The sequence below is a fragment of the Durio zibethinus genome, chromosome 10 (genome assembly GCF_047325235.1).
Source record: "Durio zibethinus cultivar Kanyao isolate XHJ-2024 chromosome 10, ASM4732523v1, whole genome shotgun sequence".
Classification (NCBI taxonomy): domain Eukaryota; kingdom Viridiplantae; phylum Streptophyta; class Magnoliopsida; order Malvales; family Malvaceae; genus Durio; species Durio zibethinus.
The window spans coordinates 26,278,126-26,293,759 of NC_143171.1; the positions used below are offsets into that span (position 1 = coordinate 26,278,126).

General features: G+C 29.0%; 1 protein-coding gene across 6 annotated transcripts; it reads right to left on the reverse strand.

Moving 5' to 3' along the window:
• Window positions 1–32: 32 nt before the first annotated feature.
• LOC111292774 (Small GTP-binding protein) lies at window positions 33–4,657 on the reverse strand. 6 transcript variants are annotated; one of them, XR_016345867.1, is made up of 13 exons: window positions 4,263–4,657; window positions 3,130–3,880; window positions 2,854–3,010; window positions 2,664–2,718; window positions 2,517–2,584; window positions 2,315–2,419; window positions 2,158–2,229; window positions 1,636–1,749; window positions 1,073–1,213; window positions 936–995; window positions 640–831; window positions 352–466; window positions 33–275 (listed from the first exon to the last, which is right to left on the reverse strand). XR_016345867.1 is itself a non-coding variant. In XM_022885339.2 (12 exons), exons 1-11 carry the CDS (start codon window positions 4,572–4,574, stop codon window positions 666–668), a joined length of 2,001 nt encoding a protein of 666 aa, XP_022741074.1. In that variant the 5' UTR covers window positions 4,575–4,657; the 3' UTR covers window positions 33–275; window positions 640–665. The 6 variants fall into 6 exon arrangements, 4 of the variants coding, with proteins under 4 accessions (XP_022741074.1, XP_022741075.1, XP_089623146.1 ...); XR_002690540.2 differs by having other exon boundaries at window positions 352–831; XM_022885339.2 differs by lacking the exon at window positions 352–466.
• Window positions 4,658–15,634: the final 10,977 nt, after the last annotated feature.

The window sequence follows — 15,634 nt, forward strand, 5'->3', positions numbered from 1 at the left end:
TAACAAATAATGTGGAGACTTTTCCAACAAAATGAAAATAAATGGAGACTTTAGGACCGATAAAATCGCCATGGCATCCTAGTAGTTACCATAATCTTACACTGCTGTGAAAACATAGTCGTTAAGGATGAAAAATGTTTTACAAATAGGGTCAATGAATCAGAATATGATCCATATCCAAAAACTAGGGCAGTTTATCGAAAGGTATACAGGAAAATGGAGTCAATGCATCTTCATTGCTTGGATTTTTCCACCGGCTTCTGCTACCAGGTATCCTGACAACAATGTAAGATGTGAACCTTTTTTTATAGATAAAATCCTGTGGTGTAAAAAGAGGAATTAGAGGCTTACTTCAGTTATACATGCATGCAACAAATTCCGACTCTGAAGTTATTTATCGGCTGAGCCTCTGAGGCATTACCTAAGTAGTAGCTACAACTACTTTATACAGTTTAAAATTCCCTCTCTGCCAAAGTATCAACAATCGAGGTTGAAAAGAGAAACCCCTTTCATTGTTTATTATTTAGTATGAAAACCATAGACAAAAAGATCTTAGCTGCCATTGGCACAAGAGAATACAAGCACTACTACAAGATCTGGGTTGAATTTTACCTAGTAACTGAATACATTAGAACTTACTAGCATCCTTGCTGACATAGTCTACACTATGAAACCTTCAGTAGTTGATGAAAAGCTTCTTGAGGAATATCAACAGAACCAACTCGCTTCATTCGCTTCTTTCCTTCTTTTTGTTTCTCTAGAAGCTTCCTCTTTCGAGTAACATCCCCACCATAACACTTTGCAAGGACATTCTTTCTCATTGCTGAGATTCTGAATTCAGCACAGAAAGACTTAGCTAAGCAATGAACGTTACACAGTAGTTAACCTTTTAAGGAACCTTAAGGAAATATAAAAGGGAAAGACATGTTACTTACGTCTCCCTTGCAATAACCTTTGATCCAATTGCAGCTTGTATCGTTATCTCAAACATTTGCCTGACCAGAATTGCATCATCTGAGTCAACTATAATCTAATTCATATAAAATACATACTAGACTATAAATTAAGAGACCTGTCAATGAATTTTTTAAGCTTGTCCACCAGTTCACGACCAACACGTTGTGCCTTCAACTTGTGAACAATTGTGGCCATGGCATCTACTGGTTGTCCATTTAGTAGGATATCAAGTTTCACCAAATCAGATTGTTGGTATCTGTAAACAACACCAATAAAATGTGTCAATTACAGGAGGCTCCTATTTTGTGGAGGCACAGAAAAATGACATCAGTGAAGGTTTATCTGAAGTCAATAAATAACATGGAATTTCCAATCAGGAGTAAGTACATAAAATGCAGAAGACTAGGGCTTCACCCTAGGATTCTACTGAAAATTTAGGCCAGATCAAATGGCATTATGCATTTGGTAGCAATCCCAGGGAATCAGGAAATCTATCTAGTTGAAACCAGTTGTTTTAATGCGTTAGACCACTTCTCCCTAAAGCATTATTATAGGACATAAACAGCATATTGCAGCTTTTTATATGCATCAGCCGCTATGATAGAGGGGGGGGGCCTGTGCCCATAAATGAGTGAATGTGTGTGTGTCTATGTGAGAGAGAGGAGGGAAAAGACTTACTCTGAATCCTCATAATCAAAGGAGGCATAGCCAGATGTTATACTCTTCAATTCATTGTAAAAGTCAACAACAATTTCCCTCAAAGGTAGCCGATACTTCATAAAAGCCCGTTGACTGCATCAAAGAGAATGACAGTGGATAACCGTGGAACAGTTTATCACATGGTATTTTTACAGATATACAAATTACAGTTTTTGAATCAAATGAATATATAGGAACAAAAATGCACACAACAGGATGTCAGGTAATATTGTATGGAAAATCTAATTTGCTAAATTGATGGATGATGGAGAACAAAGACAAAAGAAAGTTTCAGAATCATGGTGGTAAGAACAAGTACTACTAAGACTATAGGACCAAAATTTCAGCATCATATATTTTAATATTCCATACATTAACTCAACTATGAGAACCAGCCAGATTTTTCAGCTTAAAACCTAGATAAGTAGAAACTATTTCACAATAGATTACCCACTGATGAGTTTGAAAAGTGCAGGCTGAAACCCTAATGGCATAAATTACCTGTCGATGAATGAGTACTCCAGCTGCTGGCCTCTCCGCTCAGAGCAAAGGGTAATAACAGGCCCCACATACCTACAAGTAAGCAGAGAGGTCTAAAAGAATAAAACTCTTGCATGCTGAGAAAATAGACATATAGCAAAGGGATACGGGAGCTTACTCACTAGGAATAATAATAGTTGCTAGAACTGTAGGTTCCCAACAAGCTGTCACTCGTTTCTTGGGATTTGAGGGCAATGCAGCAGGATTCTGAACTTCAACTTTGCTACACAAGATCAAGAGATACAAATCACATCAAAAGCAACTTTACAAAGACCACTTTTCTCCAAATAAAGATTAACAAAGGCCACCGTACTATGTACCTTCCATCTGAATACTCAAAAATATATGGAACAGTTGGAACAGTGGAAATAACATGAGCGCCATACTCCTACATCCAGACAAAACACTATGACTCGCAAACCAACAAAGAATATTTTGGTAAATGGACAAAATGAAAGAAAAATTACCTGTTCAAGTCTTTGATGAAAAACATCCATGTGAAGTAAGCCTAAGAATCCACACCTGCAGGAGGAATACAGGATACACTACAAATTATTCCATTCTAACAATGCAAAAGTCTCCATAATTAAGTAGTAGAATAAAACTACTTGACTTTTGGTACTAAGAGATGAAGTTATAAAATATAACACAGCACACCTAAAACCCAGTCCAAGTGCTGTGCTACTCTCCTTATTAATAGAGACACTGGCATCATTGCATGTTAATTTCTCAATCGCATGGTTAAGTGCTTCAAAATCAGATCCATCTGCAGGGTAGAGACCAGAAAACACCATATGTTTTGCTGGTTTGAAACCTGCAATTTAGAAGCATAGCACATATATAAAAAGGTGTTAATTTGGATTAAAAAAAAAGAAAAAAATAGGAATTATAGTGTTGCAAACAATAAAGAAGAAATAAAGCCTGATGATATACCGGGAAGGGGCTCTACAGTAGTTCGAGTGTGATATAGTGTGTCCCCAACACGTGCCTCTTTTGTGGAACGCATACCCGTCACCACATAACCAACTTGTCCGCTTAGAAGGACTCCAGTGGGAGTAAGTTCAGGATGCATGATCCCAACATCCAACACTTCATAAGCTTGACCAGTTGCCGCAGATGAAATCTTATCACCTTTACGCAATGCCCCATCAACAATGGCAACATGGCAAATTACACCTTTATACTCATCATAATACGAATCCAACAGAAGCATACGCAGAGGTGAACTGCTGCTTCCAGGAGGGGGAGGGATCCTCTCTATGACTGCTGGAAGGACATGCTCAAGTCCCTGCCCTGTTTTAGCAGACGTTAAGAGGGCATCACTAGGTTCAAGATCAAACATCGATTTTAACTGAGCTTTAACACGATCAGGGTCAGCAGTTGGTTGGTCAATCTTGTTTATGATAGGTATTATAGTCAAGTTAGATTCAAAAGCAAGATAAAAGTTTGCAACAGTTTGCGCTTGAACACCTTGGGCTGCATCAACAACCAAAAGAGCACCTTGGCAAGCTGCCAGGGATCTTGACACTTCATAACTAAAATCCACATGACCAGGCGTGTCGATCAGATTTAACAGAAACGTTGATGGTTCATTGACATCATCAACATTGGATCCAAGGAACTTGTGTTTGTGGAACATGGTTGCTGTTTGAGCTTTAACAGTTATTCCCCTTTCCCTCTCAACCTAATATAACATCAGAAGCATCATTAGGCTTACACCTTCAAACAAAAGGTAAAAATATTTTCTTTTTTTCATTCTAAACCAAATTTAATGTTATATGGAAAAATAAAAAATACCCAATTCTAGTTTCTTCCAAACCAACTATTAGAAATGCCAATACCTGCCCTTTCCACCAATTTACAGCAATTCAAAGTCTAAAAGAACCCCATTTCAGGTTTCAATCCAAATAAAGAATAACACACTAATAAGACCTGTTTTTTAACCTACAATTTGTTAATTAAGCACCCTTTCAAAAGCAATAAAAGGAACATAAAACGTACCCAGTTCAAGTTTCAATCCAAACAATAAAACCACAACAAAAAAAGACCTCTTTTTTTTCTTTTACCTGTAACTTGTCAAGGTACTGAGGCTGACCATGGCCTTTCTTAATAGTCCCTGTAAGCTCCAAAAGCCTATCAGCTAAAGTGGACTTTCCATGATCAACGTGGGCTATAATTGAAAAGTTCCTTATTTTTTCAATTGGGTATTGACTCAAATCTATCGCAGCAGTTTCTTTACTGTTGAGGCGAGAATGAGAGCAAAATCTTTGACTCAAGCCGAAACTATCAAATGGGTTGCTGCTTCTAAATATTGTAGAAAATGGAGATAAGCATTTCGTGGGTTTAAGGATTTTTGAAGCTCTGAATAGGTAACCCATCTGAGGGTTTTAGGGAGCTTCGGAAAGAGAGACGGACAGTACGGCTGCTATACTTCGAAGAAAAATCAGCCCATTTTGCCAATGAGACAATAATACTATAAAAAAATGACATAAAAACATTTTAACGAAGAATATATATTGACTTGGTAAAAAAAACCCTAAAAAAATCTTATATTTAATTGTATTAATATAAATTATAATATAATAATTTTTGTATTATATATATATTAAGTATAAAATATAACCTAAATATATAAATTTTTATTATTACTCAAAATATTTTCCTAAAAAAAAAAGCACACCACAACTTATGTATTTATTCTAATATTTTTTATGCATAATACTAATCTTATTTTATTTTATAAAGTTAAAATTTTAAATTTATTTTTACTTATTTTTATGGAAATTTAAGAGGAAAAAATTTCATAAGAAATCTTAACCAAATTTTATCCTTTCTAAAAGCATTTTAAGAGAAACTAAAATATAAACTTTTTTTTTGTTTTTTTTTTTTCATGTGAATGAAGAATATTCAAGATGATTTATTACGAATTTAAAGCTGATTTTTGTTTTATGTCTGTAAATATTACTTTTAAAGAAAGTAAATTATTTTTTACTCAACTTTATCTTTAGAGGAAGACTTCATTCATGGAAGATAAAGATAAAAGACTTCTTTTTGCTTGACCTGTCCTCTTTTTTAATATTTTCACTCATTAATTCTTATTAGTCTAAAATTATTTTTTTAATCTAAGTTAAATATTGAATTTGAGTCTAAACCCATTCTAAACATAAAAGATGTGACAAAAAATAATATTATTCTTGATTTTATAAAAGAATTACAAGTGTACTCAAAAAAGGAAAGTTTTAGCCCTTAAACAAGTGTAAGTCTAAAAATCCGATCTTAATTCTAGAAATGAGTAACTACAATGTCTAATTCTATTTTTTAAAATGAGTATGAATCTCCTAAAACTATAACTAGTGATTATGATCTACCTATTACTATTAGAAAAGAAACTAGAGAATGTACTAAGTATCTATTATACTCAATCTCTAATATTGTGACATTTGAAAAATTCTCACCATCTAATAAAAATTTTCTTGTGAGCCTAAACATTATTTCTATTCCAATTATATTATCCAAGACATTATCCAATGAGAAATGGAGATAAGTCATGAAAATAGAAATGAAGGCCTTAGAGAAAAATAAGACATAAGAATTGGTAAAGTTGCTTAAAGAAAAAAATCTAGTTTGGTGTAAATGGGTTTTTACTATAAAATATAAGATAGATGATACTGTTGAAAGGTATAAGTTCAGGTTGGTGGCCAAAGGCTACACTCAAACTTATGAAATAGATTATCAAGAAACTTTTGTTCTAGTTGTCATGATAAATACAATTAGAATTTTGTCATCCTTAGCTACAAATTACAATTGGTAGCTTTAATAATTTGATGTAAAGAATGTTTTTCTACATGGTGATTTAGAAGAAGAAATATATATGAAAGTTCCACCGGGACACTATAACAAATCTGGTAATTTGTGGTGATTTTTCTAAGTGATACATTATATTTTGTCACGCAAAGTATGTAAAAGGTGACGAAAATATATTTTGTCACACTTTTATATTGTTTTGATATTTTTGATGATGATATATAAAATCGTCACATGATAACATCACCAAAAACTTGTCGTCAAATTTTATTGTCAAATTTATTTGGTGAGAAAATTTTTTATGATGTTTTTTATTTTATATGATGTTATAATTTTGTCACCAACTTAAAATTTTATCTATAACAATTTTTTCTAATAAATTTAGGTGATGTTGTTAATTCTTGTCACAAAATGAACGCTTTAGTTAAATATTAATGACATTGTAATTTCATAACGTTAATGTATGGTTTATATGACGATAACATAAATATCATAAACTTTTACATCAAATTTATTTGGTGAAAAATTTATTTGTGACATTTTTTATTTTTGGTGATGTTATAATTTTTGTCATCAATTTAAAATTTTATTTGTGATGAATTTTTATTTATAGATTTTAGGTTACGTTATTAATTTTTGTTATAAATTGAATATTTTAGTTAACTGTTAATGACATTACAATTTCATCATATTAATGTATGGTATTATATGACGATAATATAAATGTCACAAACTTTTACCACCAAATTTATTTGGTGAAAAATTTTTTTTGTGATGTTTTTTATTTTAGGTGATGTTATAATTTCATCACCAATTTAAAATTTTATTTGTGACAAATTTTTTTATAGATTTTATGTGATGTTATTAATATTTGTCATAAATTGAACGCTGTAGTTAACTATTAATGACGTTGCAATTTTGTCATGTTAATGTATAGTGTTATATGACGATGACATAAATGTCACAAACTTTTACTACCAAATTTATTTGATGAAAAATTTATTTGTGACATTTTTTTTTGTTTTAAGTAATGTTATAATTTTATCATCAATTTAAAATTTTAACTGTGACGTATTTTTTCTAATAGATTTAAGGTGATGTTATGAATTTTTATTACAAATTGAATATTTTAGTTAACTATTAATGACATTGCTATTTTATCACATTAATGTATGGTGTTATATGATGATAACATAAATGTCAAACTTTTAAATGATGTTATGATGTTATTTATTCATCACTAATAAGTTCAAATTAATGTATAATTTATAAGTGACAATTTTACTTAGATTACATATATCTAAATAGAAAAAATTAATGCACAAACTTTTAAATGATGTTATGATGTTATTTATTCATCACTAACAAGTTCAAATTAATCTATAATTTATAAGTGACAATTTTACTCAGATCACATATATCTAAATAGAAAAAATTTTAATTACACTTGACCATATTAGTAACTTTTAATTAAAAAATAAATTTTAAATAGTTATTAATATCCATACAAAAAATAATTTTAATTGAAATTTCCTTAAACTACACCCTAAGAAAATTGATATTAATTGATACAAACATAGGATTGTTTATTGCTTAGAAGCCTAAAAATGCCCAATGCCATTTCAGCACTTTCCCATCCCATGGCCAAGTTCATAAGAGTACAGGGATAAGGCTAATTGTAACTAGAAAATAAATTACAATCCTATTTCACTATTTAATAATTAATGGAGTACTACTATCAGTAATTGTTTAGTCTATTGGCATTGTCTTATCAGTTTATTCTTTAAATTTTAACAATAGTAAAATACCTATTCAAAATTTTATAATTTTGATTTTTTATAATTAAAATTAAAATTTTAATAATTTATTAACAAATTACATATTATTAGTTAAAAAATTACATTTTTCATATATGACCTTTAAATATTATTTATTTTAATACACTTTATTGTTAGAAACTATTAAAAAAGAAAAGAGAAAAATATTGGGTTTGAGTTCATATGTATTCATATATAAAAATTTTCTAATTGAAAAAAGGATTAAATATTATATATAATAAAAATTTTAAAATACATATTTTGTTTATAATTTTTTTAAAAAATTTTTAAATTTTTAAATTTTATAATTTAATAATTTTGTTGAAAGAAATTTTTTAAAGTAAAAAAAATGAATTTCAAATAAAAAAATTGTACAAAAAAATTTTAATTCAAATTTACCCTAAACTACACTTTATAGATTTTTTATTAGGTTTTTCACACTACCTCCAAAACCCACGCTAACAATCTTGTGAGTTATTTTTACCAAAACTATCTTTCAGATTTTTCTTTGCTTTTCTCTTTGCATAATCGCGTTGAAGCCATGCTCAAACCAGTGCCACCACTTGCTTTTACTCTCCTTAAATAATTCTCATTCGCTCTCTGGTTAGATGGAGTGACGTTGATCGACTAGAAGCCAGGTTTGTATTCAATCTTCAGTTGGGTCAACAAAATATTTGTTTATTCATGTTAATCTTTGGTTTTAGGTTTTGTTTTGAATGTAAATGATTTGTGTAGCCTAATTTTTATCTAAAATTTGAAATGAAGGATAAAGGGTTTATGATGAACAATCTTAGTTTAGGAAATTTCTATTCGGGTTATATGAAACAAATTTCTTGGTCGAGTTAATGTTGCATATTTTTGAAAATTTTCGAGTATCTTTTGTTATGTGCATATTTTTTATGTTGGATAATGCTAATGTATGCTTATTGGTAGTGGTTGTCACGGATAAAGGTTGTTTAGAATTTTCTCTTTGCAAAGTATTTTTTGATATAGTTATATCAGAGTTATAGTAACAGTAAAAGAAAATCTTATATCTTTTGGTATCATAGTTATAGTAACAGATGTTGTTTAGTGGTTGGCACGGATAAAGGCTATATAGAATTTTCTTTTTGCAAAGTATTTTTTGATATAGTTATATTAGAGTTATAGTAACAATAAATGAAAATCTTATATCTTTTAGTATCACAGTTATAGTAATAGGTGCTGTTTAGAATTTTCTCTCAATGTCAACAACTGGATAGGATTGTCTGGTATTATAGTTATAGGATTTTCTTTTGTTTCTTTCTAATGTAAAGAATAAAGATAAGTTGATTTGCTATTGTAGTTCATAGATTGTAAAAAGTAAAAACCTTAAGCTTTTTCTAAAGAAATTTCATTGTTTCGGTGATGCTCTTATGTGCTAATTCTTCCACTTTTTATATTTATTTTTAGAACATGATTAATCTGCTTGATAGTTATCTGAACAACATCACAATATTGGTTTATTTTTAGGTCACATACCACTTTTTTCATTAGAAAAAAGAAGCCCCATTTGTTGAAGATTAAAGGATTTATAATGGCTTGACTTGGTAGAAGCAAATAGACAATGAAAAGTAGCTTACCTATAATAAAAAGTTTTTAACTGTTGTACCTATTATTCTGTAAGTCTTTCATATGATATTTTACAACTTCTTTATAACTTGCTGATGATTTTGTCTTATTATTTTTTACCATATATTTATAATTTATATGTGTATGCATGTATTCATTCTCAAGCATTGAATGCTTATTATTCAACCTTGTGCAACTACAATGGATTTAGGCTATGTGTTGAATTTTTAAGTAGCAACAGTAGATTTAGGCTAGAGCTTAATGCTAAAATGATTGTGTTGTGGATGGGGCTATTTAGTAAATGGGTCAGCTAATTTTGAGTAGTAAATATTATGAGAAATACTATAAATATGGCAGTGATATAGATCTTATGTTATAACTATTTATGTTATTTCTTATCTTATGATAAATACTACATTGATATAGGTTTTCTTTTTTCTAACATTAATAGTTGTTCTATATATTGGTTGTTATTTTATCTAGATAACTACTTTTTAAATCATGTTTGCTAACTTTGTTTAAATCTAAGGCTTATGACTATTATTGTTCCAACTAATTTAAGGTAATTGGCATATTAGTTATTGTGTTATGTTTCTCTTTAATTTTATTATACTACAGATAGATGATTATTTACACTTTTTTTGTATATACTTCAGAATGTTACCTCGAAAATGAGGTAGAAAAAGGACTATTAGACAACGAGTTCAGTCAACTAATGCAATAGCTATGCAAATCCTTCATTGGAACTGTTACATCAAGTTCGATTAGTTAATGACTCACTGGAATCACCAAAGTCCAATCAGCTCATAAGTCAATGGAATCACCACAAGAAGCTAATTAAGAGTCATTCATTGAAAATTCTAGTATGAAATTTTTTCTTTCAATGTATATGCATTTTTGGTTTGTTAAATGCATAGAGAATGCAATATGCATTAAAAGGTTTTGCTAAATAATATGATTTTTAATGAATGTATTGTGTATTGTTTCTTGAAATAGCATAGTATTAGTTGTAAATTTGATTACCTTGCAGACATGAAAACCATTCCAAAGAAAATAGCCTTAATAGCTTGCTTATAATTTATGGGCAAGTAGTTAAATGTATGTTATGGGTGCTTGTAATTTTTTTTTTTTAGGTTCTACATTGGTTCATGGTGGTTGTTTTAAGCTTTAGGTTAGGTTCATAACATACGAAGCTGCATTGTTTCATGATGGGGTTGTGGATTGTATTGATTCTTAAAATTTAAAAGCTTCAATTCATCATGCTAGTTTAATATATTAATTTTTTAAATGTAGCTTCTATGCCATCTAAAAAGGTACAAGGCCTACTTTGAGGGACGGGACTAGAAAAACTCATCAAAAGGAAAAACAAGCTAGTAATAGACATACCAACAACTAAAGGTAAACCTATTTGTGAAGTTCAATCGACTAAATTATCTTCTGAAATTGGAGTCATTACTCAACAATTCATCTCGATCCCAACAAAATGAAAAGCTATGAAGGATACAGACAAGTTGCATGCCTTTGAAAGACTTAATGTAAGTGCAAAATATTATTACAAAGTTTATTATTGGTTATTTTTGAATTATGTTCTTTGAATATATCAATTAATTCATTTTTTGTTTTAAACAAAATTTCAGATTAAATTGGATGATGACTATGTTAAAATGTTCATCTTGTTAATTTTATCGAAATTATCAAGAAATCAATGACACAAGCTCCACTTGCACTTTAAAAATTTTCCAAATGCTGAAGTGGCACACCAAAACGACCCACCGAAGTACAACTTAACTCAAGAAAACTGGGAAGAGATTTGTGATTTGTTTAGTGATCTGAATACCAAGTTATTTTCTTATTCACTTTTATGTTTAATTGACATATGGTAATATGTTTTTTTATTATTTTCTTAAGCTTTAATGCTTAACATCAATATATAACAATTATTCAAGCAAAGCAATAACCAAATGAAAGCTTGCTTTTTCTTAAGTTTTCATGCTTTGATATTAGATTAGCAATTATGTTTAACTATTTAAGGCAATTATATAACAATTATTAATTTTGCTCAACTATTAAATATCAATATATTGATATTATTTCATTCTTTTAAAAATGAATAGGTGTAAGACAAATGCAAAAGTTAAAAAAAATGTCAAGTTAACTCATAACCAAAGATCAAGGACCTTTATGGCTAGTCGTTATTCCATGATAAATTTTTAAGTTACAAAAATTATTCAACACCATTGTTTTTTATTTAAATACTTTTTGGTCATAAACACTTTTATTGTATGTACAATTTTGTAGCGCAAAGATGATGAAAAATTTAATATGATGGAATTTTTTAAGACGATTTACTACTCAAAAAATAAAAGATGGTCAACACTTGAAACTCAAGCAGTCTATGTAAGAAATTTCAAATTAAAAGTTATAATTTTATTGTTATAGTATGGTTCTTTAAGTTAACCAAAATTTCAATTAAATGCTAGGAAAAAATGGTGGAGTTACAATCAGTTCCTACTGAAAAATGAACATAACCTAAAATTGTTGATGCTATAATGGATAAAGTGCTTGGTACTAGGTCTAGATACATTATAGGACTTAGACTCGGGCCTAAACCTAATTCTAAAACCTTATTTACAAGTGCTGTAGACTTAGAAGAAAGTTTTAAAAAGACACAGGAAAAACTTCAGCAATATAAGTCAACTTTTGAGTTTTTTTCAAGCTCAAATTGAAGCTATGATAAATGCTTTAATAGCTGCTACAATCCAAGTGCCCATCCCTCAATTTTCAGGTATATACTTGATTTTGTTGTGGTTGTGATGTTGCAAGCATTATATATCCAACTAGTAGTGCCTTTTGGTACATTGATTCTGTTGTGGTTGTTATGTTACAAGCATTATATATCTAAACTTATTATATATCTAAACTTTCTTTGATACCTAATTCAAAAGTGAGAATTGGTACTTTTTTTATCACTCAATTTTTGAAAATCATTTTATTTTTCTTTATTTGCTAAGTTTTTATAAAGTTTACTTGTCAATTTCAAAGTTACAAAAACTCCCACAATCATATTATAAATTTCACCTTCTAACAAGTTACAACGATATCTGTAAAAAGAAAACTTCATCTCTAAATTCTCTATCAAAGGGCCTTTGCCCAATTATTGTGATTTTTAATTTGATGTGGCAGCCTATGCTGTATTTGTGTGTTTCTACTTTATTTGTTTGCATGTTTATATCATCCAAATAATGATAAAACATTATTCTTATGATGCAAGATATATCAAAGTATGACAATGACATAGGCTCCTTGAAAGTAAGTATAATTGTAATTTTTTCATGATTTATCCAAATTTATTTAAAAAATAGGCTTTAGGTAATGGTGATTTCTTGTTTAAATATGAACTACCCATCTTTTGTCCATTTCTTATGATTAGTATCAACATTACAGATTGAGAAGTTTACTTGTCAATTTCTTGACAATACCTATTCTTTAATATAAGGTAAGGCTTTATTTAAAAATTTCATATGCATAAAATGGATTAGTTTGTTTTTTATATTAGTTTTGATCTTATTATGTGTACTGTGGTTTGTTTTGATATTTGTTATTGTTTATTTATTGCAGCTTCAAGTAACACAAACTCACCATCAACATAATCACCCTCGACCCAATATTTGGATTGAGAGCTTGAAAACAATATTTCCATGACTACGTATTTCATAATTATGACTCCTTGTTTTTTAAACAATATTATTTCTATATGATTTTAGGGTAGACTTTAAAGAATAAAACCAATTTAAATACTTGGTGGATTTGCAAGAACACTAAATTAAATTATTCCATGAAATGTTTTTATATATAAGATTTAATAACATTAATTATGTTACCAATACTTTGATGATTTATCTTTCGTCACTAATATATCAAATTTAGTTATTTATTTTGTAACGATTATAACCTTTAATGATATTTTTTTTATAAATAGCTAATGAAAATTAATGTCACAAAAAAAAATAAAGCATAATATGATGTTTGATTTTATTGTCACATTTGACGTTATCTTACAACCATTTGTGACGATAATTATGTTATCAATACTATGAAGATTTACCTTTCATCATTAATATATTAGATTTTATTATTTATTTTGTGACAATTATAACCTTCAATGATGTTCTTCTTTATAAATAGCTTATGAAAATTAACATCATATAAAAAAAAAAAGCATAAGATGACGTTTGATTTTATTGTCACGTTTGATATTATTTTATAATCATTCATGATGATAATTTTGTCACCAATATTGTGACGATTTATCTTTTGTCACTAATAAATAAGATTTTATCATTTATTTTGTGATGATTATAGCCTTTAATGATGTTTTTATTTATTAATAGCTTACATAACGTCATAAAAATTAACGCATAGGGTGATGTTTGATTTTATTGTCACAGTAGGCATTATCTTACAATCATTGGTGACGCTAATTTTGTTACTAGTATTATAATAATTTACCTTTTGTCACTAATATATCAAATTTTCTCTTTTTTTATGATGAATATAGCCTTCAATAACTTTTTTTTTTCATAAATAGCTGACAAAAACTAACGTTATAAAAAAAAATAAGGTGATGTTTTATTTTATTGTCACATTAGATTCACAATAGGTGACGATATTTTGTTATTGTCATATTAGACATTTAACGACGGTGTAAACATGACAAACGTCATGATGTTTAATTTTTTTATCATAGAATATATAGGGTAACAAAAAACAAATATTTAATGACATTATTCTATGCATTAGTAATGACCAAATTAGTTGTAGTGGGATTTGAAAGTCATCTAGAAGCAATCAAAGTATATAAGTTGAAAAAGGCTTGATATGACTTTAAATAGTTTCCTAGAGCTTAGTTTGGGTGATTGTCAAAGTGATGCTAACAATGGGATATAAGTAGAGTCAAGGAGATCATACACTGTTTATTAAGCACTCAAATTTAGGAAGAGTCACAATTTTATTAGTATATATTAATGATATAATTGCAACAGAAGATGATGGAAAAGAGAGAGAATCTTTAAAACAGTGTTTGGATAAGAAATTTAAGATAAAAGAGTTAGGGAGATTGAAGTATTTTCAAGGAATTGAGTAGCTCATTCACGGCATGGTATTTTCATCTCATAATAGAAATATGTGATGGATCTTTTGAAAAAAATTAGTAGCTCATATGTAAACCTGAAATACCTTTATAGATTCTAATCATAAATTTAAAAAAGCTAATGAAGATATTGCTGTAGATAAAGAGATGTACCAGAGATTAGTTAGAAGATTTATTTATCTCTCACATACTAGACCTAATATAGCATATGTTGTGAGTGTAGTAAGTCAATTTATGTATGGTCCTAAAAAAGTGCACCTACAGGCTGTCTACTATGTATTATATTATTTGAAGATTAATTCTGGGAGAGATATTTTGTTCAAAAAAAATTCAAGACTAGTTCTACAGGCATATACAGATGCATATTATGCAGGTTCGATAACTGATAAAAAATTCACATAGGTTGCTACACTTTTTTAGGTGGTAATTTTGTGACATAGATGAGTAACAAATAGCATATGGTAGCAAGATCAAGTGCTAAAGTAGAGTTCAGAGCAATGGCTCAAGGAATTTGTGAACTACTATGTTAAAGATTATCCTAAAAGACTTGAAGATTAAGTGGAATGGACCAATGAGACTATATTATGATAGTAAGTCTGCAATAAGCATTGCACTTAATCATGTGCAACATGATAGAATAAAACACATTGAAGTAGAATGACACTTCATAAAAGAGAAACTAGAAAGTGAGTTGATTTGTACACCGTATGCATCAATCAATAGTCAATTTACAGATGTGTTGGCTAAAGGTCTCAGCAATACAATATTTTACGAAATTATTTTCAAGTTCACCAGCTTAAAGAGGAATACAAGAAAGCATTTATTTATAGCTGATTGTAATCTTATAATCTATTTATTTATTTTTGCATATCTAGATTTAAGTATTTATATTCCTAAAATCTCTAAAATTAAGTACTTGTATCCCTAGAATCAAGGATAAAAAATTAGGATAGATGATCCTTCAATTATGGGATCAGTTTTAGAAAATTTTAATTTTTTAGTTTATCCACTAGTTAGTTCCTAAAGTGCTTGTATAATTCTTAGAAGCAAATTTTGAATATATATTCAGTTTTACTCT